Source organism: Centropristis striata, chromosome 14 (assembly GCF_030273125.1).
Source record: "Centropristis striata isolate RG_2023a ecotype Rhode Island chromosome 14, C.striata_1.0, whole genome shotgun sequence".
NCBI lineage: Eukaryota > Metazoa > Chordata > Actinopteri > Perciformes > Serranidae > Centropristis > Centropristis striata.
In genome coordinates, this window is record NC_081530.1 from 33,728,816 (window position 1) to 33,754,115 (window position 25,300).

The following is a 25,300-nucleotide window of genomic DNA, read 5'->3' on the forward strand; positions in this document are numbered from 1 at the left end:
AAAGTCTGTAATCTTTAAATAAACAATTTAATCTTTAAAAGGAAAAAAGCTTATTTGCATAGTACTGTATTCATCTTTGTAAATGTATGAAAATATGATTTTCTAAAAATGTTTTTTAGATCACCCTGCATGTTAAAAAGTTATTTCTTTATCTTGAGGGAAATTATGAAGCAGCAGTATAAGCACAAAAGAACAAATAGTTTAAATGTAAAGGATGTAAATTTGACAAAATATGAATTCAAAAGGTGCAAAAAAACCAACACAAACACGTTGGTCATAAGCGTCTCAAAACAAAATTTCTCCCCTTATGATTACATTCCAGAGGTTGACCGATCGACTTTTATTTTGAAGGTTACCCTCCAAGTCGCAGCGGAACCGGATGTTTCTCTTCAGCGACATGCCGTGTAACGTCCGTAGAAACAGCGGAGTCACTTTCTTTGTGTGAGAAAGTTTGTGTTGTGGTCCGTCAGAGCCTCTGTGTGTCCGGATAAGCGTGTCTGAATGGACTTTGTGCTGTTCACCTTTTCTTTCTGGATGTTTTACCTCTGACTCATCTCCCGCTAGACTACAAACTCATTCAAGTTAGCTTAGCATGCTAGCTGGTTAGCATCGCGGCGCTAGTCAGAGTGACTGTTTGGTGGAGAGCAAACTGTGTTTCTGACGGTGTTTGTGTGGAGAAAAGTTGGTGTCACTGTGTGAAAAATGTCTAAAGTCCAAACGGTGAGAGCGCTGGTGGAGCAGCGACTGACTGCGGCTGCTGAAGAGATATTTGGGCTGTTTGAAAGAACGATAGCAGAGTACGAGGAGGAACTTTGTCGTTCAAGAGAGAAGAACGAGCGACAACAGAAACTACTGGACGCTGTTTTCAACCCTCAGATTCACTTACACAGAGCAGGTTAGTTACTTTACTTCAGTTACATAGAGCAGTTTAGTTGCTTTACCTCAGTTACACAGAGCAAGTTAGTTGTTTTACTTCAGTTACACAGAGCAGGTTAGTTACTTTACTTCAGTTACACAGAGCAGGTTAGTCACTTTACTTCAGTTACACAGAGCAGGTTAGTTACTTTACTTCAGTTACACAGAGCAGGTTAGTTACTTTACCTCAGTTACACAGAGCAAGTTAGTTGTTTTACTTCAGTGACACAGAGCAGGTTAGTTACTTTACTTCAGTTTCACAGAGTAGGTTAGTTACTTTACTTCAGTTACACAGAGCAGGTTAGTCACTTTACTTCACTTACACAGAGCAGGTTTGTGAGTTAAGTTATGGTTCCTGTTGATATTCCCAAAGCATTTTGGGAACCGTAGTTTCAACAATCTGTGTCAAACAGCAATGAATACACAGACTGTATTTTCCCTCACTGTGTTTCCTGCAGACATCCAGCAGCTGTCGGTGAGTGAAGAAGAGTTTCCCTCTGAGCAGCAGGAGAGGAGCTGCAGTCTAGACCAGGACCAGGAGGAGCCAGAGCCCCCACACATTAAAGAGGAACAGGGGAAACCTCGGACCAGTCAGGAGGGAGAGCAGCTTCAGGGGCTCACATTCACTCCTGTCCCTGTGAAGAGTGAAGAAGATGAAGAGAAACCTCAGTCCTCACAGCTTCATCAAACACAAACTGAACAGATGGAAACAGGAGCTGATGTAGAGGACTGTGGAGGACCAGAACCAGACAGGAACTCTGGTCCAGAGCCACATTTACAACCTGATACTGACGACGAGCCTGCAGACTCTTCTGAACCTGAGACTGATGACAGTGCTGATTGGAAGGAGACCAGAGAACCTAAGTCAGGTTTGAACTGTTTGAAAAAAGATGGCGGTCCTGTCAGAGATTCCAGTTTTAGTGCTGGTGAGAAACGACTTAGCTGCTCTGAGTGTGGGAAAAGATATGGCTACAAGCAAGATCTGAAGAGACACATGGTTTCTCATACAGGAGAGAAACCTTTCAGCTGCTCAGTTTGTAGGAAATCTTTTACACTGAGTGGAACTTTAAAGTCACACATGAGACTCCACACAGGAGAGAGACCTTTCAGCTGCTCAGTTTGTAGGAAATCTTTTACACAGAGTGGAACTTTAAAAGCACACATGAGACTCCACACAGGAGAAAGACCTTTCAGCTGCTCAGTTTGTAAGAAAACTTTTACACGGAGTGGATATTTGATTGCACACATGAGACTACACACAGGTGAGAAACCTTTCAGCTGCTCAGTTTGTAAGAAAACTTTTACACAAAGTGGGTATTTAAAGAAACACATGAGAGTCCACACAGGAGAGAAACTTTTTAGCTGCTCAGTGTGTGCTAAAACGTTTACACAAAGTGGGTATTTAAAGAAACACATGAGAATCCACACAGGAGAGAAACCTTTCATAAATGTGCTGGCCGCTCATCCTCAAAGTTTCATCAAACTGAGTAGAACAAAGAGGCAGAGCCTCCAGCCAGCAGCCCACATGAAGAGATGCAAACCTCTTTTTCAATCTTTTCAAAGGACTCAAGGAAGATTTTCAAGTCTTTTTTAATTGCTACAAAGCTTGTAGGAATTTTTATGAATATCTATTGTGTGTATGAAATTTACCTACAATATAATTAAACAATACTTTCTTTCCCATGATGTGATATGATATTCATTTCCTCTGCTTATTTATTTTTTTGTTTTACAGAACACAAGTTCACAAACTGATATTTTAATTTAATATTTGATTGTAGAAGTGTAATAATTATCAACTTTATTTGTTTCTAACCGCAAAACAAAATTAAAACATTCTTTATTTACCAAAGTTACCTGAAAGTTGTCCCTTCTTCAGTTTGTGGTACGAGGATAGGCATGCTATGCTTTAATTTAGGCCAGAAATCCCTGAATCAGCTATCCCTGTTATGTGATTTCAGAGCCCTGTACTACGAATCAGGATTTGAGGGTCAGCGAGGTAACCTGAGATTTAACCCTAGTTATCAGTATCTCTAAGGTGGTTCTCTTTTAACCTGGCTAGGTCACCATGGTAACTCATGCTGAGGAGCTAACCTGGGCGGGACCAGGTTTTGTTCAGAGATTTGGCTTGAAAGCCTCAAAGTACTTTAAAAAACAGTCTCACACTAGTCAACAGTCAATCTATGATCCATACAGATTCTCAGCGGTGAGAATTAGATATGAATTTAAATGTGTTGTTGTAACGTTAATGTTACCATATGCAGCTGTTCAGTTACAGTACAGTTACAGTATGTATCGTTATAGCTACAGTTACATTAGAGTTACTGTATATCATTGTAGCTGCAGTTACAGTAGAGTTACTGTATGTATCGTAGTTACAGTAGAGTTACTCTATATTGTTGTTACTGCAGTTATAGTACAGTTACTGTATGTATCGTTGTAGCTGCAGTTACAGTAGAGTTACTGTATGTACCGTTGTATCAGTCAGCTGATGTGTGAGGTTGTTGTTTCTCACTGAAAAGTTCACTGGACATTTAGAGTTCTCTGAAATTACTCTCCTGTAAAATAAGGTAGCAGACATCAATACTTCATTGTATTATTGAACATTATGGTGTTCCCTTGCATATGAAATAATGTATAATTCCCTTAAAACATCACGTTATGTTTTATGCTTTATCCTGCTGTTTGTTTTAAACTGCTGATTTTGCAGCTTAATCAATACTTATTGGGAAATGTCTGTCGTTAGCCTGTTAATCAAAAATAATATTCCTTAAAATAATCTATTCTTGAAGTTGGCAAAAATGAAATATATTTGGAAGAATCCTTCATTATGGGACAGTTTCAGATGTAAATCAATTTCATGATCATAATGTTTAAATGTCAATTTACAGTGTAACTGTCAGTGTACTGTTTGTGCAGCTGTCAGGTTAGACATCAGCAGTAGGCATTGAGAGCACGTGGAGTGGTTAAATAAACATATCAACTCATTAATTCACACTTTTTTTTTGTTGTTGCCATAATTCACCACATGCCTTGGTCTAAATACTTTCCAAATACACTTAACTGTAAACTTGCCATTTTCGTTCTTTATTTCACAGTGAGAGATACAGAGTGAAAGCTGAGACATTTTATATTTAATAAACATCTCCATGTTAATGACATACAGAAATAAAACATATATGTTTAGGTCAATATTCTTTTATTTAAAATGCAGTGCTTGTTGAAATGCTGTTACCTCTAAGAGATTACGGTACACTTTAAGGCTCACCTTCAAAAATAAAAGTCTGTAATCTTTAAATAAACAATTTAATCTTTAAAAGGAAAAAAAACTTATTTACATAGTACTGTATTCATCTTTGTAAATGTATGAAAATATGATTTTCTAAAAATGTTTTTTAGATCACCCTGCATGTTAAAAAGTTATTTCTTTATCTTGAGGGAAATCATTAAGCAGCAGTATAAGCACAAAAGAACAAATAGTTTAAATGTAAAGGATGTAAATTTGACAAAATATGAATTCAAAAGGTGCAAAAAAAACAACACAAACACGTTGGTCATAAGCGTCTCAAAACAAAATTTCTCCCCTTATGATTACATTCCAGAGGTTGACCGATCGACTTTTATTTTGAAGGTTACCCACCCAAGTCGCAGCGGAACCGGATGTTTCTCTTCAGCGATATGCCGTGTAACGTCCGTAGAAACAGCGGAGTCACTTTCTTTGTGTGAGAAAGTTTGTGTTGTGGTCCGTCAGAGCCTCTGTGTGTCCGGATAAACGTGTCTGAATGGACTTTGTGCTGTTCACCTTTTCTTTCTAGATGTTTTACCTCTGACTCATCTCCCGCTAGACTACAAACACATTCAAGTTAGCTTAGCATTCTTGCTGGTCAGCACCGCGGCGCTAGTCAGAGTGACTGAGGGAGAGCAAACTGTGTTTCTGACGGAGTTTGAGTGGAGAAAAGTTGGTGTCACTGTGTGAAAAATGTCTAAAGTCCAAACGGTGAGAGCGCTGGTGGAGCAGCGACTGACTGCGGCTGCTGAAGAGATATTTGGGCTGTTTGAAAGAACGATAGCAGAGTACGAGGAGGAACTTTGTCGTTCAAGAGAGAAGAACGAGCGACAACAGAAACTACTGGACGCTGTTTTCAACCATCAGCTTCAGTTACACAAAGCAGGTTAGTTACTTTACTTCAGTTACATAGAGCAGGTTAGTTACTTTACTTCAGTTACATAGAGCAGGTTAGTTACTTTACTTCAGTTACATAGAGCAGGTTAGTTGCTTTACTTAAGTTACACAGAGCAGATTAGTTACTTTATTTCAGTTATACAGAGCAGGTCAGTTACTTCAGTTACACAAAGCAGGTTAGTTACTTTACTTCACTTACACAGAGCAGATTTGTTAGCTAAGTTATGGTTCCTGTTGATATTCCCAAAGCATTTTGGGAACAGTTTCAACAATCTGTGTCCAACAGCAACAATGAATACACAGACTGTATTTTTCCTCACTCTGTGTTTCCTGCAGACGTTCAGCAGCTGTCGGTGAGTGAAGAAGAGTTTCCCTCTGAGCAGCAGGAGAGGAGCTGCAGTCTGGACCAGGACCAGGAGGACCCAGAGCCCCCACACATTAAAGAGGAACAGGGGGAACCTCAGACCAGTCAGGAGGGAGAGCAGCTTCAGGGGCTCACATTCACTCCTGTTCCCGTGAAGAGTGAAGAAGATGAAGAGAAACCTCAGTCCTCACAGCTTCATCAAACACAAACTGAACAGATGGAAACAGAAGCTGATGTAGAGGACTGTGGAGGACCAGAACCAGACAGGAAATCTGATCCAGAGCCACATTTACAACCTGATACTGACGACGAGCCTGCAGACTCTTCTGAACCTGAGACTGATGACAGTGCTGATTGGAAGGAGACCAGAGACCCTCAGTCAGGTTTGAACTGTTTGAAAAAAGATGGTGGTCCTGTCAGAGATTCCAGATTTAGTGCTTGTGAGAAACAACTTAGCTGCTCTGAGTGTGGGAAAAGATATGGTTACAAGCAAGATCTGGAGAGACACATGGTTTCTCATACTGGAGAGAAACCTTTCAGCTGCTCAGTTTGTCGGAAATCTTTTACATGGAGTGGGACTTTAAAGTCACACATGAGACTCCACACAGGAGAGAGACCTTTCAGCTGCTCAGTTTGTAAGAAAACTTTTACACGGAGTGGACATTTGAATGCACACATGAGACTACACACAGGAGAGAGACCTTTCAGCTGCCCAGTTTGTAAGAAAACTTTTACACGGAGTGGACATTTGAATGCACACATGAGACTACACACAGGAGAGAGACCTTTCAGCTGCTCAGTTTGTAAGAAAACTTTTACACGGAATGAACATTTGAATGCACACCTGAGACTCCACACAGGAGAGAGACCTTTCAGCTGCTCAGTTTGTAAGAAAACTTTTTCACAAAGTGTGTATTTACAGAAACACATGAGACTCCACACAGGAGAGAGACCTTTCAGCTGCTCAGTTTGTAGGAAATCTTTTACACAGAGTGGAACTTTAAAGTCACACATGAGACTCCACACAGGAGAAAGACCTTTCAGCTGCTCAGTTTGTAAGAAAACTTTTAGACAGAGTGGAACTTTAAAGTCACACATGAGACTACACACAGGAGAGAGACCTTTCAGCTGCTCAGTTTGTAAGAAAACTTTTTTACAAAGTGGGTATTTACAGAAACACATGAGACTCCACACAGGAGAGAGACCTTTCAGCTGCTCAGTTTGTAGGAAATCTTTTACACAGAGTGGAACTTTAAAGACACACATGAGACTACACACCGGTGAGAAACCTTTCAGCTGCTCAGTTTGAGAAATCTTTTACACAGAGTGGAACTTTATAGTCACTAATGAGACTACACATGTAATACACAAAGTGGGTATTTAAAGAAACACAGAGAGTCCACACAGGAGAGAAACTTTTCAGCTGCTCAGTGTGTGCTAAAACGTTTACACAAAGTGGGTATTTAAAGAAACATGAAAATCCACACAGGAGAGAAACCTTTCATAAATGTGCTGGCCGCTCGTCCTCAAATTATCATCAAACTGAGGAGAACAAAGAGGCAGAGCCTGCATTCAGCAGCCCACATGAAGAGATGCAAACCTCTTTTTCAATCTTTTCAAAGGACTCGAGAAAGATTTTCAGGTCTTTTTTAAATGCTACAAAGCTTGTAGTATTTTTTATGAATATCTATTCTGTGTTTATGGATTTTACGTACAATATAATTAAACAATACTTTATTTTCAATGATGTGATATATTCATTTCCTCTGTTTATTTTTTGTTTTGTTTTCCAAAACACAAGTTCACAAACTGATATTTTAATTTAATATTTGAATGTAGAAGTGTAACAATTACAACTTTATTTGTTTCTAACAGCAAAAGAAAATAAAAACATTCTTGGTTTACCAAAGTTACCTGAAAGTTGTCCCTTCTTCAGTTTGTGGTACGAGGACTGTCAGCTGGGATCGGCTCCAGTCCCCGCGACCTGAATGCGGATAAGCGGTTAATGGTAATGAATGAATCCACAAGGTTACAAAAAAAGGCATGTAAAGCATATTAAAGTAACTTTTACGTGCTTTGTGAATCCTATCTATTATCACTATTATTATAATCATTGTTGTTATTATTATTATTATTATTATGACCCATATTGTGGCTGGAAGCATAAAAAACAACAACCTTGAGAAATATTTTTAGTCTATTTTAATAATTTATCTTCCTGTGACTTTTATTTTGAAACCCATCGTCTCCTCTGCCCCGGAAGCTGTCGTATTTACTGCGGCTAACTTCAGGCTGTTTAATCAAGACGGCAGCTCGTAACGGTTTCTTTATTGTTAGTGAGAAAGTTTGTGTTGTGGTCCGTCAGAGCCTCTGTGTGTCCGGATAAACGTGTCTGAATGGACTTTGTGCTGTTCACCTTTTCTTTCTGGATGTTTTACCTCTGACTCATCTCCCTGTAGACTACAAACACATTCAAGTTAGCTTATCATGCTAGCTGGTTAGCACTGCGGCGCTAGTCAGAGTGACTGTTTGATGGAGAGCAAACTGTGTTTCTGACGGAGTTTGTGTGGAGAAAAAATTGGTGTCACTGTGTGAAAAATGTCTAAAGTCCAAACGGTGAGAGCGCTGGTGGAGCAGCGACTGACTGCGGCTGCTGAAGAGATATTTGGGCTGTTTGAAAGAACGATAGCAGAGTACGAGGAGGAACTTTGTCGTTCAAAAGAGAAGAACGAGCGACAACAGAAACTACTGGACGCTGTTTTCAACCCTCAGCTTCACGTACACAGAGCAGGTTAGTTACTTTACTTCAGTCACACAGAGCAGGTTAGTTACTTGCCTTCAGTTACACAGAGCAGGTTAGTTACTTTACTTCACTTACACATATCAGGTTAGTTACTTTATTCACTTACACAGAGCAGGTTAGTTACTTTACTTCAGTAACACAGAGCAGGTTAGTTACTTTACTTCAGTTACACAGAGCAGGTTAGTTACTTTACTTCAGTTACACAGAGCAGGTAAGTTACTTTACTTCAGTTACACAGAGCAGGTTAATTTCTATACTTCAGTTACACAGAGCAGGTTATTTTATTTTAAAGTCAGGATTTGTGTGTGTTATGCACAGAAGAACTGCTACTATGTTTATAAATGTTACTTTAAGTCTGCAGAAACAACTATTACTACCACTAACTATATAAACCCTCTGGGCCCACTTCAATATACCCTTTCAGGCCATTCGGGCTGAAAATGTCCACTTCCCAAAAACGCTAAAAACTTCACAGATTAATATTTTTTCTACTTTTTTTTGCATAAACCTCTTAAGTAGGGTGACCAAGCGTCCTCTTTTGCCCGGACATGTCCACTTTTTACGTCCTGTCCGGGGCGTCCGGCCGGGTTTTTATAAATTCACGAAAATGTCCGGTGTTCACTGTTTTTCATAGGACCAGTACACATGCACGTAAATTGACCGGCGCTTTGCACACAATTTTGCGAGACGTAATTACCAAGAGGCTGCCTAGTGGGCGGGTCAGCGCCGCGCACACACACACACAGAGAGACAGAGAGCAGAGCAGACAGAGGGCAGATCGAACAGCGGAGCAGCATTGCACGGGAAATGCCGAAGTGTAAGTGCAGCTTCACAGATGAACTGCAAAAAAAATTTCCGACGTACCGTCCCGGTCGGGACAGGTGGGAGGCGGAGTGCACCGTGTGCAATGCTGGCACATATGTCTCAGTGTCTAATAAAGGTGCTGGAGATCTCAAAGCTCAAAGCTCAAAGACAACTAAAGATGAAAAGTATAGATCCTTTTTGTTTAAGTTAGTATCTTTGTGAGACTCTTCTATTATTTATCTTATTGCAGTTATTAAGAGATATATTGTTGAAGCTAGATTTTCTAACAGAAGAGTTCATATTTAGAACATTATTTCATATTATTTATTAATTTATTTGAAAAGAGTCTACGAGAGCTATTATTTTGTTACAAGTTTCTACAGATTTCATTTTATTTTATTACAGAGGTTAATTTTGCACCATTGAAGCATAATAAAGCATGTTCATCAACCTCCGAGAAGCCTGTCTGAATTTGTGTCTCGAGGCCGTGCCGATTGTCCTCTTTTTTGGAAATCAAAATATGGTCACCCTACTCTTTAGCAACTTCTGCCCTGCTCAAAACTATTAAACATTCAAAGATTTTGAGGAATTTAGCCCTTTAAATGCCAATTTTGATTGCATGATGTCACTGATGTTTTATATGAAAAAAAAACACAAAAATCTAGTTATTTCTCATATAATAAATTATTTTTTGCTGGGTCACTGGTTTTTATCACAGCTATGTCAAAGATTAAGAACAAAATTGATTTTGATGCATTTTTAGTTTTTGTGTAGTGACAGATTTAAAATTTACTATGCTTTCAGGCCATTCGGGCTGAAAATGTCCACCTCCAAAAAATGCTATAAATACTTTACAGATTAATATTTTTATCTACTTTTTCTGAATAAACCTCTTAAACAACTTCTGCCCTGCTCAAAACTACGAAACATTCAAAGATTTTGAGAATTTTAACCTTTTAAATGCCAGTTTGATTGCACAATGTCACTATTTTTCAGAGAAAAACACAAAAGAATTGAGTTATTTTCCATATGATAAATAATTTTTGGCTGGGGCATTGGTTTTTATCACAGCCTTGGGTATGTCAAAAATTAAGAACAAAATTGATTTTGATGCATTTTGAGTGTTTGTGTAGTGTCAAATATAAGATGTAAAAACCCCTTTTTGGCCACTTGATGGCAGACATGTCCACTTCTAAGTAACGCTTTGAAAATATTACTGATATATATTTTTTTTCCAACTTTTTGGGTTAAATCTTTCAATCAACTGCAGTCCTGATAAAAATATCAAATATTCAATTATTTTCAGGATTTTAACCCAAAGAAAAAACAAACAAAAATTGAGTTATTTTCCATTTAATAAATAATTTTTGGCTCATATATATATATATATATATATATATATATATATATATGAGAATTCCCGTTGATTTCAGTGGTCCAGTCTGTCTGTTTAATGGCTGCACACAAACATCTCCGTCCAGCTTGAAAAGGCTTCTTTGACGAAGTAATCGATTGGATTTTACATGCACCACCATGTTGTGAACAGTGAGACGCATGGTGGCAGCCCTACTTTAGCTGTTGTAAGAGCCCCTGTGTGTGTGTTTACCTTTCTCTGCAGACGTCCAGCAGCTGTTGGTGGTTAAAGAGGAGTTTCCCTCTGAGCAGCAGGAGAGGAGCTCCAGTCTGGACCAGGAGGACCCAGACCCCCGACACATTAGAGAGGAACAGGAGGAACCTCGGACCAGTCAGAAGGGAGAGCAGCTTCAGGGGCTGGAGGAGGCTGATATCAACAAGTTCACATTCACTCCTGTCCCTGTGAAAAGTGAAGAAGATGAAGAGAAACCTCAGTCCTCAAAGCTGCATCAAACACAAACTGAATGGATGGAAACAGAAGCTGATGGAGAGGACTGTGGAGGACCAGAACCAGCCAGGAACTCTGATCCAGATCCAGATTTACAACCTAATACTGATGACGAGCCTGCAGACTCTTCTGAACCTGAGGCTGATGTCAGTGGTGATTGGAAGGAGACCAGAGAACCTCAGTCAGGTTTGAACTGTTTGAAAAAAGATGGAGATTCCAGATTTAGTGCTGGTGAGAAACGATTTAGCTGCTCTGAGTGTGGGAAAGGATTTGGCTACAAGTGCTATCTGAACAGACACATGGTTTCTCATACAGGAGAGAAACCTTTCAGCTGTTCAGTGTGTGGTAAAGGTTTCAGTGAAACTTCCGATCTAATGACCCACATGAGTCTCCACATAGGAGAGAAACGTTTCAGCTGCTCAGTTTGTAAGAAAACTTTTACACATACAGGAACTTTAAAGAGACACATAAGAAATCATACAGGAGAGAAACCGTTCAGCTGCTCAGTTTGCAGGAAATCTTTTGCACAGAGTGGAAATTTAAAGTCACACATGAGACTCCACACAGGAGAAAAACCTTTCAGTTGCCATATTTGTAGCAAAAGATTCTCCAGGAGGTCAAATGTCAAATATCATAAATGTGCTGTTAGCTTGTCCTCAAAGTTTCATCAAACTGAGGAGAAACAATAACTCTCCACATAATCTAACATGATGGCAAATGTCCTTTTGGTGGCTGTTGAATTAACTCAGCTTTGACATCTAGAGAAGAACAGTCACGTTAAACATATGAACTCTGAGACTGACAACAGCGATGATTGGAAGAAAACCACAGAACCTCAGTCAGGTTGTAACTCTCACAAGCAGAAAGTCCCTGTATACTGTGTGCCACTTATTCCGATAAAGTAATAGTTGAGCTGCTCTAAGTGGTGGAAGATTTAGCCACAAAAGGATTCATGAGGGAAAGAAAACAATTCAGCTCAGTTTGTAAAACAAATAAACATTTGACACAGAGAAGCCACTCACACTTTGTGTGAAATACAATGACAAATCTTAAACAGACTGTCACATGTCAGAAGTCAGACGTGTGTGTTGGCTCGCAGCGGCTGTAAAACCGCTGCTTCAGCGGAAACTCTGGAGCAGCTGAGGTATCAAACACTTCTGTACATGTTTGAAATGAGAACAGAGTCAGAAAGTCGTTCTTCTTCTGCTGTGAGCAGAAAGCTGTTTGGTGTTATTTTGCTTTTAGGATTCAGATCCTGGTTCTTCACGATGCCTCGTCACAGTTCTTTATGTCAGATGAGCAAGCAAACAACAAAGTTAATACATTTCTTCATCAGTGTCATCTTGTTTAATTAATTCTGATGTTTCTTTCATAAAGTCTGAGCGTTCTCAACTCAGAGAGCAGAAGTTACGTTGTGTCTCTTTTCTCTGTTGGCTCATGTTCTTTATGTAAAGGGTTAATGTCATCACGCAGTTGGTTTTAATAAAACTCTTCTGCTCTGATGTTTGTTTTGAGGTGTCATTATTTTCTTTTTCTTCTCAACAACCTAAATGTCATTCACAGTTTCAAACTTTGTTAAACAGGTTTTCGTTTTGCACAGGAGATGATAAATGAGTGATCCTTTTATAGAGAACTTAACTTTTCTATTTGTGTTTAATCTTGACCCACAGCTGCTTCATTCATTCCATATGTGTTTCTCTTTTTCTCTTCACCTTAAAAACATGTAACACCACAGCGTGCCACAACATTAATAATACGACGGATTTCCGTCATTTGGAGTTCACAGAGGCCACCTATGAGATCAATAGCCGTGTTTCCTTTAGGGTGAAGAGTGGCCGGTGGGAAAGTCTCAGGCCACGCCCTCTCAAATGTCCGCTCACTCTGCGTGTCTCCACTACAAAAAGGCTCCAGAGAAATTTACGAAACTCCAGAGGTGAAGTATGGTTTTGGATCGTCGTGTAATCACTTAGCGACAGTTTCGACCGTGATCCGTGATCACATTAGCGACGGATTAACCACGGGAGATGTAACTGTTGCAAAACAAAAGCAGCATGGCTAATTATCCACAGCATCACTGCCGATCATAAACATGGTTATCGTGAATTAACCGGCATCGCTAACTGTGCACAGAGTGTCCGGTGCTTGTTGTAAACAAACAGAGATCAGAACAGAGAAGTTGGTGTTGTTTGTTTGATGCTTGTTCTGTTTGTTGTTGTTTTTAACGAGACAAAGCACTATAGAGATTTGCACCCATTGTTATTTAATCCTGGGGCTTGTTGATGTATTTTTTATTTCTATTTTCTTATATATAAAAAGGTTTACTTGAAATCATAAGGAAAATAAAAACAGTTCTGAAAAGTTATGTAGGTGCTTGATTATTCTAGAGAGTAAAGACAAGCTTTTTGGGAAAAAAAAATAATTGAAAGGACAAATAAAAAAATGCAGGATGCAATAGAACAGCTGTTTTAAAATCCTCCTCCCGTAAAACATTATTGGTTGAGCATTTAAACGTGATGGCTGCATTTGGTGCTGAATTCTTATGCATTAGTATTTCTTAAGCAGGTGTCAAGTAACCTAACCTGGAACAAGATTTTTCTTTTTTTTTTAATCCATGCAAACATCCACAGCTCAGACTCACTCCACTCGTTTAAAAACCAAGTCAAGACCTTTTCAAGTCAACACCTGACTCCCACTGCCTCTTCATGTCTGAAAGTCTCACAAACTCTGATTGCTGTTTTTCTTTTCTGTATTTTGTATTTGTATTTCTTCAGGCATGTAAATCATATTAAAGTAAGTTTTACATGCTGTATGAATCCTATCTACTATTGTTAATGTTATTATTATTATTATTACACACATTGTTACTGGAAGGATAAAAAAACAACAATCTTATGAATTTTTTTGAGTCTATTTTAATAATTTATCTTCCTGTGTGTTTGTCAGAGGAAGTCTGTCATTTCAGAAATTTTTGACTTTTATTTTGAAACCCATCAACGCCTCTGCCCCGGAAGCTGTCGTCTTTACTACGGCTAACTTCACGCTGTTTAATCAAGACGGCAGCAAGTAGCGGTTTCTTTATTGTTAGTGAGAAAGTTTGTGTTGTGGTCCTTCAGAGCCTCTGTGTGTCCGGATGAACGTGTCTGAATGGACTTTGTGCTGTTCACCTTTTCTTTCTGGATGTTTTACCTCTGACTCATCTCCCGGTAGACTACAAACACATTCAAGTTAGCTTATCATGCTAGCTGGTTAGCACTGCGGCGCTAGTCAGAGTGACTGTTTGATGGAGAGCAAACTGTGTTTCTGACGGAGTTTGTGTGGAGAAAAAGTTGGTGTCACTGTGTGAAAAATGTCTAAAGTCCAAACGGTGAGAGCGCTGGTGGAGCAGCGACTGACTGCGGCTGCTGAAGAGATATTTGGGCTGTTTGAAAGAACGATAGCAGAGTACGAGGAGGAACTTTGTCGTTCAAAAGAGAAGAACGAGCGACAACAGAAACTACTGGACGCTGTTTTCAACCCTCAGCTTCAGTTACACAGAGCAGGTTAGTTACTTTACTCCAGTTACACAGAGATGGTTAGTTACTTCAGTTACACAGAGCAGGTTATTTAATTTTAAAGTCAGTCAATATGTAATTAATATATTGAATATATATATGAGAGTTCCTGATGATTTTCAGCGGTCCAGTCTGTCCGTTTAACGGCTTCAACCACAAACATCTGCGTCCAGCTTCAAAAGGCTTCTTTGACGAAGTAATCAATCGGTTTTTACATGCACCACCATGTTGTGAACAGTGAGACGCATCGTGGCAGCCCTACTTTAGCTGCTGTAAGAGCCTCTGTGTGTGTTTACCTTTCTCTGCAGACATCCAGCAGCTGTTGGTGGTTAAAGAGGAGTTTCCCTCTGAGCAGCAGGAGAGGAGCTCCAGTCTGGACCAGGAGGACCCAGAGCCCCCACACATTAGAGAGGAACAGAAGAGTGACATCACTCACCTCCAAAAGATCCACAGAGGGAGTCATGCAGCAGAGGAAGAGTTCATAGAAGCAGGAAGTCTGAGCCAACACACGGTGGTACAAACGGTGCTACAGCCAGAGCCCCAGCACATTAAAGAGGAACAGGAGGAACCTCGGACCAGTCAGAAGGGAGAGCAGCTTCAAGGGCTGGAGGAGGCTGATATCAACAAGTTCACATTCACTCCTGTCCCTGTGAAGATTGAAGAAGATGAAGAGAAACCTCAGTCCTCAAAGCTGCATCAAACACAAACTGAATGGATGGAATCAGAAGCTGATGAAGAGGACTGTGCAGGACCAGAACCAGACAGGAACTCTGATCCAGATCCACATTTACAACCTGATACTGACGACGAGCCTGCAGACTCTTCTGAACCTGAGACTGATGACAGTGGTGATTGGAAGGAGACCAGAGAACCTCAGTCAGGTTTGAACTGTTTGAAAAAAGATGGTGGTCCTGTCAGAGATTCCAGATTTAGTGCTGGTGAGAAACGATTTAGCTGCTCTGAGTGTGGGGAAGGATTTGGCTACAAGTGCTATCTGAAGAGACACATGTTTTCTCATACAGGAGAGAAACCTTTCAGCTGCTCGTTTTGTCAGAAACCTTTTGCATACAGCCGAACTTTAAAGAGACACATCAGACAACACACAGGAGAGAAACCTTTCCGCTGCTCAGTGTGCGGTAAAGGTTGCGGTGATAGTTGGAATCTGAAATTACACAAAATAACTCACACAGGAGAGAAACCTTTCAGCTGCTCATTTTGTAATAAAACTTTTACACAGGGTGGAACTTTAAGGAGACACATGAGACTCCACACAGGAGAGAGACTTTCCAGCTGCTCAGTGTGTGGTAAATCTTTTACAAGAAGTGGGCATTTAAAGAGACACATGAGAGTCCACACAGGAGAGTAACCTTTCACCTGCTCAGTTTGTGGTAAAGGTTATGGTGGGAGTTGGCATCTAAAGTCACACAAAAGAATTCACACAGGAGAGAAACCTTTCAGTTGCCATATTTATAGCAAAAGATTTGCCTGGATGTCACATGTCAAAAAACAAATGTTCTGGCCGTTCATCCTCAAAGTTTCATCAAACTGAAGAATAAAGAGGCAGGTCGCTACGACGGATTTCCATCATTTGGAGTCAACAGGGGCCACCTATGAGATCAATAGCCGTGTTTCGTTTAGGGTGAAGAGTGGCCGTTGGGAAAGTCTCAGGCCACGCCCTCTCAAATGTTCGCTCACTCTGCGTGTCTCCACTACAAAAAGGCTCCAGAGGAATTTACGAAACTCCAGAGGTTAAGTATGGTTTTGGATCGTCGACGATGATCTGTGATCACATTAGCGACGGATTAACCACGGGAGACGTAACTGTTGCAAAACAAAAGCAGCATGGCTAATTATGCACAGCATCTCCACCGATCATAAACATGGTTATCGTGAATTAACCGGCATCGCTAACTGTGCACAGAGTGTCCGGTGCTTGTTGTAGACAAACAGAGAACAGAACAGAGAAGTTGGTGTTGTTTGTTTGATGCTTGTTCTGTTTGTTGTTGTTGTTTTTAACGAGACAAAGCACTATAGATATTTGCACCCATTGTTATTTAATCCTGGGGCTTGTTGATGTATTTTTTTTCTATTTTCTTATATATAAAAGGTTTACTTGAAATCGTGATGGCTGCATTTGGTGCTGAATTCTTATGCATTAGTATTTCTTAAGCAGGTGTCAAGTAACCTAACCTGGAACATGTTTCACACACTGCACGTGACTTGGCTGTAGCGCGAATAAAATTTCAGTCAAAAGATTTTCCTTTTTTTTAAATCCATGCAAACATCCACAGCTCTAACTCACTCCACTCATTTAAAAACCAAGTCAAGACCTTTTCAAGTCAACACCTGACTCCCACTGCCTCTTCATGTCTGAAAGTCTCACAAACTCTGAATGCTGTTTTTCTTTTCTGTATTTTGTATTTGTATTTCTTCAGGCATGTAAATCATATTAAAGTAAGTTTTACATGCTTTATGAATCCTATCTATTATTGTTAATGTTATTATTATTATTACCCATATTGTGACTGGAAGGATAAAAAACAACAACCTTAAGAATTTTTTTTTGAGTCTATTTTAATAATTTATCTTCCTGTGTGTTTGTTAGAGGAAGTCTGTCATTTCAGAAATTTTTGACTTTTATTTTGAAACCCATCAACTCCTCTGCCCCGGAAGCTGTCGTCTTTACTGCGGCTAACTTCACGCTGTTTAATCAAGACGGCAGCTTGTAGCGGTTTCTTTATTGTTAGTGAGAAAGTTTGTGTTGTGGTCCGTCAGAGCCTCTGTGTGTCCGGATGAACGTGTCTGAATGGACTTTGTGCTGTTCACCTTTTCTTTCTGGATGTTTTACCTCTGACTCATCTCCCGGTAGACTACAAACACATTCAAGTTAGCTTATCATGCTAGCTGGTTAGCACTGCGGCGCTAGTCAGAGTGACTGTTTGATGGAGAGCAAACTGTTTCTGACGGAGTTTGTGTGGAGAAAAGTTGGTGTCACTGTGTGAAAAATGTCTAAAGTCCAAACGGTGAGAGCGCTGGTGGAGCAGCGACTGACTGCGGCTGCTGAAGAGATATTTGGGCTGTTTGAAAGAACGATAGCAGAGTAAGAGGAGGAACTTTGTCGTTCAAAAGAGAAGAACGAGCGACAACAGAAACTACTGGACGCTGTTTTCAACCCTCAGCTTCACGTACACAGAGCAGGTTAGTTACTTTACTTCAGTTACACAGAGCAGGTTAGTTACTTTACTTCAGTCACACAGAGCAGGTTAGTTACTTTACTCCAGTTACACAGAGAAGGGCCGCGTTTCCAAGATTCGCTCGTTCTTAAGGACTTAAGAAGGCTCTTAAGAAGGGTTCGGCTAAGAAGGAGCGCTAAGATAGGGGTGTTTCCCAGATGCGTTCTTAACTGCCTTCTTAAGATCCCGCCAAAGAAGCTTCGTAAGAAGCTCTTTGTGGGAGCTGTCCACCGCCGTGGTGCTGAAATATAAATCAATCGATGCCAGGCAAATCGATCACCCACCACTTTATCAGCGCTTAAGTCACCCCACACACCTGTGCGATAAGGCTACGTGTGAGTGATCACAGCTAACAGGTGTATCCGAGTAGTAATCAAGCCATTAACGCATATATACCCCACTGTGGATACGCACACACATGAGAATGGAGAAAGCAGGCAGCAAACGCAGCAAGAGGTCACCCTCATTTACTGCAGAGGAGATGGCCACATTAGTGGACGAGGTCTGGCAGCACCGCGAGGTGTTATTTGGGGGAACAAGGGGGAAAAAAGATATAACATTAAAAAACCGCATTTGGCAGGCAATAGCCCAGAAGATGTCCCCCTCTAGTCCCTGTGGCCTGCGAGACTGGTGTGCCGTGCGGAAGAAGTGGCAGGAGTTCCAGAGCCAAACAAAAAAAAAAAGCGCACAGGTGAGGCGAGAGAGCATGGGCACGGGCGGTGGCGCACCTGGGGGTACAACCCTAACTCCTGACGAGGAAAAAGTCCTCTCCATTATTGGAAAGACGGCCTCTGAAGGCATTAGTGGGGGCATCGATCTTCTGGGGGACGAGGGGCTCTCAGACAACAGCGAAGGCGAGGAGGAGGAGCCATCTGGGAGCGGAGCAGCGACCTGCACGTCCCCAGGAGAGGACGACCCCCCGCAACCGAGCCCTGTCCCCGCATGCCAACCAGCAGGGCCCGGTGTCCGCACACGGGGACGCCCCTCCATAACGACCTGCACCTGCAGTGAGACACTGGTGCGTCTCGAGAGGGAGAAACTGGCGGTGCTGCGGGGGATAGAGGGCCAACTGGAGAGACAGACTGCCTTCCAAGAGGAGATGGTGCGTCTCAAACGTCAGAAGTCGGAGCTGCACCGGAGACAGCTGACACTTGCCGAGGCGCAGTTCAACAGTCCCTCCATCTCGGTCCCAATAATTCTCCCCCAGGACGCAGGTAAGGGGCATTTCTATTTTTTTCCTCCGCATTGCACAATGTATCCCGTTCAATTTCACTAATCAACCTCTCTTCATGCAGGTGATGCAGACGCCCAGTAAAGACAGCGGTGCCATCGCTTTTTGTTTTGTGTTTTAAATGAACTACTTTTCCTTTTCAACCATGTGTTGTGTGGATAATTTTGTATTGAAAAAAGGGTGTCAAACCTAGCGAAAAAAAATCCCAGGCAATTTGTATTGTGTCATTGATTTGAGTAGATTCATGACATGTGCGCCCTGACGCACGTGCTTATCCTATCACTACTTTCAGCACCTCTAATTCCCCACTTGTTACCTGGCCTCCTCTATCCAAAAGTTGGATTTCATGTATCATTTTGCATACTGTATGCAAGAATTATTCCTTTACATCCTGTGCTAGACCTTAAACAGGTAAAGCACCCAAACATTGCAACAATATATTGATGTGCGGGACATTATCCGACACTAATTTATTAATATTTGGGTGTTTTACCCGCACATCTGTTTCACTTCCTAGCTTTCAAGCCCTATACATGATGGTTGATATGATATGGGTTTTATGATGGTAGTGGGTTTGATGATGGGTGTAGGGTGGTGCTGATATTTGTGTCTGGTGGTGACGGGGGTAGGGACTGAGACTTCAAAAGAGATTCACAAGCTCCTCTCTGGTCTGGACACCAGCTTGGTGGAGTATTGCTCGGGCTTCGCGGGGGTTGAGGGCGTCGTCTTCCGATGTTTCCCCATCGTCATCCACAGGAGGCAGCTCATCTGCTCCAACGCGCACTGCTATGTTGTGCAGCATGGCGGTGACAACAATCACGCGGCAACATTTCACAGGTGACAAGCGCAGTCCCCCTGACGAACGATGGACACCTCGGTAACGGGACTTCCACCTGCCAAACACCCGTTCAATGTGGGTCCTGGTGTGTGTGTGGGCCTCATTGAACCTCTCCTCCTGTGGTGTTGCTGGGTTGGTTACCGGTGTCACGAGGTAACTCCGGAGAGGGTAGCCACTGTCTCCGAGGAAGATGCTCCTGCCGAACTCTCCTCTGCCAGCCTTCTGCCCCACAGCTGAGTTGGCCCACACAAAGCTGTCGTGTGTGCCTCCTGGCCACCTGGCAACGATGTCGGTGATGAGGCCATCATGGGCCACCACCACCTGAGTGTTGATGGCAGCGTAATGTTTCCTCCCAATCCAGCACGGATCCACCAGGGAGGGATTGTGGATTGGGATCAGTGTGCCATCCACGACACCAATCACCCGGGGGATCCCCAGCCATGGCGTGAAATCCACGGTGGACCTGGCGGACCTCGTCCCGTGTGGTGGGCATCCTGATGTGTCTCCGGGCATGGAGCAGGAGGATCGGTGTCACGGCTGCCACACTCCGTGAAACCGATGCCTTGCTGAGGCCGGTGCTGTCCCCCACCACCTCCAGGAAGCTCCCCACTGCGTAAAAATGCAGCACGGCCAGGAGCTGCACCTCCGGGCTGAGGGCAAAATTGCAGCGGGTTGCCCTCTGGATGTGTGGTGACACAAGCGTGACGAGGCGGTGGATCTCCTCACGAGGAAGCCGGTACTTGGACTGGACAGCCCGGTCCGACAGCACGTCGAGTGGGGAGAAGTGCTGACTCACATAAGCGTTTATATAAACCGTCTGGCTTCGCGCACGGCGACGCTGTTGGTTCACAGCGAGAATATGCTATATTGCAGCCATGGTGTCTCACACGCATGGACTTCGGCAACGCCTTTATATAGACTTGCAGGTGGAGACCCTCTTGATGAGGTTCCAGCTGAGTTCCATTACACCTGTCAGTTTCCCTCATATCTGTGAAATACCACAGGGTTGTTGATGTTTTTATAGCTACTGTAAACTTATATGCAGATGCTGAATGTGTGTGAAAACGTAAGGAGTATGCTATTATTTTTCTTGTGTCAGTGTTCTGCAGCTATGAGCGCACATTCATCATTACGCAGGGTTTTAGTATTCCTTTGTGTCTGATATAACTTTCCCTGATGCGGCTGCACTGAGCGTTTGGTCGCTAAGAAGGCTGTTAAGAGTGGGTCAGGGCGATCTTACACTTCCTTCTTAGTGAAAGATCTTCTTAAGCCAAGAACGACTCTGGGAAACACTTCCTTCTTTTACAGCGCTCTTAAGAGCGTCCCTAAGACGCTCTTAGCGCTTTAGAACTTCTTAAGTGCTAAGAGCGAATCTGGGAAACGCAGCCAAGGTTAGTTACTTCAGTTACACAAAGCAGGTTATTTTATTTTAAAGTCAGTCAATATGTAATTAAATATATTGAATATATATATGAGAGTTCCTGATGATTTTCAGCGGTCCAGTCTGTCTGTTCAATGGCTGCAACCACAAACATCTCCGTCCAGCTTCAAAAGGCTTCTTTGACGAAGGTTTTTACATGCACCACCATGTTGTGAACAGTGAGACGCATCGTGGCAGCCCTACTTTAGCTGCTGTAAGAGCCTCTGTGTGTGTTTACCCTTCTCTGCAGACATCCAGCAGCTGTTGGTGGTTAAAGAGGAGTCTCCCTCTGAGCAGCAGGAGAGGAGCTCCAGTCTGGACCAGGAGGACCCAAAGCCCCCACACATTAAAGAGGAACAGGAGAGTGACATCACTCACCTCCCAAAGATCCACAGAGAGAGTCATGCAGCAGAGGAAGAGTTCATAGAAGCAGGAAGTCTGAGCCAACACACGGCGGTCCGAACGGTGCTACAGCCAGAGCCCCCACACATTAAAGAGGAACAGGAGGAACCTCGGACCAGTCAGGAGGGAGAGCAGCTTCAGGGGCTGGAGGAGGCTGATATCACAAAGTTCACATTCACTCCTGTCCCTGTGAAGATTGAAGAAGATGAAGAGAAACCTCAGTCCTCACAGCTTCATCAAACACAAACTGAACAGATGGAAACAGAAGCTGATGGAGAGGACTGTGGAGGACCAGAACCAGATAGGAACTCTGATCCAGATCCACATTTACAACCTGATACTGAGGAGGAGCCTGCAGACTCTTCTGAACCTGAGACTGATGACAGTGGTGATTGGAAGGAGACCAGAGAACCTCAGTCAGGTTTGAACTGTTTGAAAAAAGATGGCGGTCCTGTCAGAGATTCCCGATTTAGTGCTGGTGAGAAACGACTTAGCTGCTCTGAGTGTGGGAAAGGATTTGGCTACAAGTGCTATCTGAAGAGACACATGTTTTCTCATACAGGAGAGAAACCTTTCAGCTGCTCAGTTTGTCAGAAACTTTTTACACACAGCCGAACTTTAAAGAAACACATGAGACAACACACAGGAGAGAAACCTTTCCGCTGCTCAGTGTGCGGTAAAGGTTGCAGTAATAGTTGGAATCTGAAATTACACAAAATAACTCACACAGGAGAGAAACCTTTCAGCTGCTCATTTTGTAATAACACTTTTACACAGAGTGGAACTTTAAGGAGACACATGAGACTCCACACAGGAGAGAGACCTTTCAGCTGCTCAGTTTGTCAGAAACCTTTTCCATACAGTCGAACTTTAAAGAAACACATGAAGCTCCACACAGGAGAGTAACCTTTCACCTGCTCAGTTTGTGGTAAAGGTTTCCGTAGGAGTTGGCATCTAAAGTCACACAAAAGAATTCACACAGGAGAGAAAGCTTTCAGTATGACAGTTCTTTAGTATGAAACTAGATTATTTTAGGAATCCTTTTGTACAAAATATGTTGTGATCTCTTCTTGGGAAGGGGGTGAAATTTGTTGTTTATTTATTCATTGAGCATCTTTAGTTTTGTTTTACAAAACAAAAATTCACAAACTGATATTTAAATTCAATATTTGATTGTAGAAGTGTAACAATTACAACTTTAGTTTACACAGAACAGGTTAGTTACTTTACTTCACTTATACAGAGCAGGTTATTTTTATTTAAAAGTCAGGATTTATGTGTGTTACGGACAGAAGAATGTTACTTTAAGTCTAGAAACAACTACTATTAATGACCAATCTGTGAAAAAAAGAAAAAAGAGTGAAACAGAAGAGTTTCAGGGGGTAACAATGTCCTGCTGTGTGGTCTGTTCAGCAGGTTTTTGTACAGATGATCTTACCTTCGCATGTATCTAGACCTGTCTAGCCACTGCTGGGTGAGTAATCTCTGCTGGAAAGAAGGTAAACACTCCGGGGATTCAACAGAGCTTTAAATGCAGAATCACGGTTTGTTTAAAGATCTTAACTTTAATTTTAGTCAGTAACCCTTGAATCAGATGAGATGAACAGTACCATCTGGTGGACAACAGTGGGAAGTACACATATAGTACGGTCTGTTTTCTTCACATTCTGTCGAAAGTCTTTGTTCATTTTTAAAATGTTTGAAACAAAAAAAAAACTGACCAAATTTTACAAATTACACCTTTAATTTGACACAACAATTAAACACATAAATGCTTTGTGACTTGTGACTTCTTGTTGAATCCTTTCCCACAGATGCTGCATTTGTATGGTTTCATCTTCACTCTTCACAGGGAAAGCTTCAGATTCCATCTGCTCACTTTTATGTTTGAAGAAGCTGTGAGCTCTGAGGATGCTCTTCATCATCTTCACTCCTCACATGGACAGGTTCTGTTTCCATCCTTTCAGTTGAGCTGCTAGCTGGAGTCTCTGGAGCCTCTCTGCTCTCTCTCTCATACTTTTGCTGCCTCACCTATAGTCCTGTAACAAAATTTAGGTTAAAGCCTCAATTTGGCAAACGGGGCTCTGTACCCTACAGGTATATGTTTTGTTTTTTTCATGTGAAAAGGTAGAGACTTGGAGTTACATTGAATTTTATGACTGTCAAATCTGAAATACCTCCACGTCTGAAATTAAACTTTATGGTCTATAGAAACTATGGAGAAAGTTTCATGCTTTAGTCATAAAATGCACAAAACCTTCCAGAAATGAGCTGATCCGCTCCACTCTATGGCTACTAGTAATACATCCTCTTCATGACAACATGATGTTAATAGTGTAAATAATGGCCCCATTTAGAAGAAAATAGAAGATAAGGATTGATTTAGGGCGGTGCTACCTTTGATTGACAGGTCACAACAAGGTGAGCTGTCATCAGGAGAGAAGAAAAGCAATGTGTATCCACAGTAACGTCAATAAAAAAAAATTTTTTAAAAGGGTGTTTACTGGTTTGGTCTCATAACTTTGACCGTTTCACTGTATTTTCACTTATTTGAACATTTTGTTCATTACAAATATCTTGCTCAGCCTTTGGTTTGACTAACGGTGTTTTTTTTTGTGCTTTTTTTAGTATTCAGATCCTGTACTTAAGTAAAAGTACTAATACCAAACTGTTAAATTACTCCACTACAAGTAAAAGTCCTGCATTCAAAACTTACTGAAGTGAAAGAACAAAAGTATCAGCATCAAAATGTACTTAAAGTATCAAAAGTAAAAGTGCCTGTTATGCAGAACGGACCCACTCAGATTGTTTAATATATATTCTAAATATATCATTGGATTATTATTATTGATGCATTTATATAAACAGCAAGGTAGGGCTCATTTAATATGCTGTTATGAGGTTACATTTGAAATCGAATGTCTAATCACTTTAAATGTTTTATGTTTTTATGTTAAAGTTTGACCTGAAAAGTATCTAAAGCTGTCAGCTAAATGTAGTGGAGTAAAAAATTACAAGATTTGCATCAAAATGTAGTGAAGTAGAAGTATAAAGTTACATACGTGGAAATACTGAAGTAAAGTACAAGAACCTCAAAACTGTCCCATAATGAAGGATACATCCACATATATATTTCTTTGCTGCGTTTGGGGACATTAATACAATGTTACGACTCAACACATTTAAATTTATAGCTAATTCTCACCGCTGATAATCTGTATGGATCATAGAACGACTGTTGACTAGTGTGAGACACTGTTTCTTAAAGTAGTGAGAAGTTTTCTAGCCAATTTCCAGCCAAAGTTCAGAACACAACCTGGTCCCGCCCAGGTTAGCTCTGCAGCATGAGTTACCATGGTGACATAGCCTGAGTAAAAGAGAACCACCTTGGAGATACTGATAACTAGGGTTAAACCCCAGGTTACCCTGTTAACCCTCAAATCCAGCTTCGTAGTACAGGACTCTGGACTAACATAACAGAGATAGCTGGCCTAAATTAAAAGATAGCATGCCTACCCTCGTACCACAAACTGAAGCAGGGACAACTTTCAGGCAACTTTGGTAAACCAAGAATGTTTTTATTTCATTTTGCTTTTAAAAAAGATGAAGTTGTAATTGTTACACTTCTTCGACAACCAAATAGTGAATAAATAAGTTTGTGAACTTAAGTTTTATAAAACAAAACAAAAAAATAA

General features: G+C 41.4%; 5 protein-coding genes across 7 annotated transcripts; all 5 read left to right on the forward strand.

Annotated features, from left to right (window-relative positions):
- The first annotated feature begins 393 nt into the window (after positions 1-393).
- LOC131984846 (zinc finger protein 32-like) lies at positions 394-2,771 on the forward strand. Its single transcript, XM_059349831.1, has 2 exons — positions 394-895; positions 1,374-2,771. The coding sequence occupies exons 1-2, from the start codon at positions 703-705 to the stop codon at positions 2,507-2,509; spliced, it is 1,329 nt and encodes a 442-aa protein (XP_059205814.1). The 5' UTR covers positions 394-702; the 3' UTR covers positions 2,510-2,771.
- Positions 2,772-4,591: 1,820 nt separating this feature from the next.
- On the forward strand, positions 4,592-7,373 carry LOC131984831 (gastrula zinc finger protein XlCGF57.1-like). Its single transcript, XM_059349812.1, has 2 exons — positions 4,592-5,087; positions 5,435-7,373. Exons 1-2 carry the CDS (start codon positions 4,895-4,897, stop codon positions 6,769-6,771), a joined length of 1,530 nt encoding a protein of 509 aa, XP_059205795.1. The 5' UTR covers positions 4,592-4,894; the 3' UTR covers positions 6,772-7,373.
- A 368-nt stretch (positions 7,374-7,741) lies between these two features.
- Positions 7,742-16,736, forward strand: LOC131984857 (zinc finger protein 239-like). 3 transcript variants are annotated; one of them, XM_059349845.1, is made up of 2 exons: positions 7,742-8,253; positions 14,790-16,736. In XM_059349845.1, the coding sequence occupies exons 1-2, from the start codon at positions 8,061-8,063 to the stop codon at positions 15,845-15,847; spliced, it is 1,251 nt and encodes a 416-aa protein (XP_059205828.1). In that variant the 5' UTR covers positions 7,742-8,060; the 3' UTR covers positions 15,848-16,736. The 3 variants fall into 3 exon arrangements, with proteins under 3 accessions (XP_059205828.1, XP_059205830.1, XP_059205827.1); XM_059349847.1 differs by lacking the exon at positions 14,790-16,736 and adding an exon at positions 10,688-12,432; XM_059349844.1 differs by lacking the exon at positions 7,742-8,253 and adding an exon at positions 14,013-14,469.
- A 461-nt stretch (positions 16,737-17,197) lies between these two features.
- On the forward strand, positions 17,198-19,960 carry LOC131984880 (myb-related transcription factor, partner of profilin-like). The gene is made up of 2 exons (XM_059349872.1): positions 17,198-18,928; positions 19,010-19,960. The coding sequence occupies exons 1-2, from the start codon at positions 18,133-18,135 to the stop codon at positions 19,027-19,029; spliced, it is 816 nt and encodes a 271-aa protein (XP_059205855.1). The 5' UTR covers positions 17,198-18,132; the 3' UTR covers positions 19,030-19,960.
- Positions 19,961-20,402: 442 nt separating this feature from the next.
- On the forward strand, positions 20,403-25,297 carry LOC131984384 (zinc finger and SCAN domain-containing protein 2-like). Its single transcript, XM_059349227.1, has 2 exons — positions 20,403-20,439; positions 21,388-25,297. Exons 1-2 carry the CDS (start codon positions 20,403-20,405, stop codon positions 22,509-22,511), a joined length of 1,161 nt encoding a protein of 386 aa, XP_059205210.1. The 3' UTR covers positions 22,512-25,297.
- Positions 25,298-25,300: the final 3 nt, after the last annotated feature.

Excerpts from the sequence above, each read along its gene's own strand:
- LOC131984846 (XM_059349831.1), top strand. The coding sequence starts at position 703 with ATGTCTAAAGTCCAAACGGTGAGAGCGCTGGTGGAGCAGCGACTGACT. Across the intron at positions 896-1,373 it reads GATTCACTTACACAGAGCAG|ACATCCAGCAGCTGTCGGTG; the intron begins GTTAGTTACTTT and ends TGTTTCCTGCAG.
- LOC131984831 (XM_059349812.1), top strand. The coding sequence starts at position 4,895 with ATGTCTAAAGTCCAAACGGTGAGAGCGCTGGTGGAGCAGCGACTGACT. Across the intron at positions 5,088-5,434 it reads GCTTCAGTTACACAAAGCAG|ACGTTCAGCAGCTGTCGGTG; the intron begins GTTAGTTACTTT and ends TGTTTCCTGCAG.
- LOC131984857 (XM_059349845.1), top strand. The coding sequence starts at position 8,061 with ATGTCTAAAGTCCAAACGGTGAGAGCGCTGGTGGAGCAGCGACTGACT. Across the intron at positions 8,254-14,789 it reads GCTTCACGTACACAGAGCAG|ACATCCAGCAGCTGTTGGTG; the intron begins GTTAGTTACTTT and ends CTTTCTCTGCAG.
- LOC131984880 (XM_059349872.1), top strand. The coding sequence starts at position 18,133 with ATGAGAATGGAGAAAGCAGGCAGCAAACGCAGCAAGAGGTCACCCTCA. Across the intron at positions 18,929-19,009 it reads AATTCTCCCCCAGGACGCAG|GTGATGCAGACGCCCAGTAA; the intron begins GTAAGGGGCATT and ends CTCTTCATGCAG.
- LOC131984384 (XM_059349227.1), top strand. The coding sequence starts at position 20,403 with ATGCAGCACGGCCAGGAGCTGCACCTCCGGGCTGAGG. Across the intron at positions 20,440-21,387 it reads GCTGCACCTCCGGGCTGAGG|ACGCATCGTGGCAGCCCTAC; the intron begins GCAAAATTGCAG and ends GTGAACAGTGAG.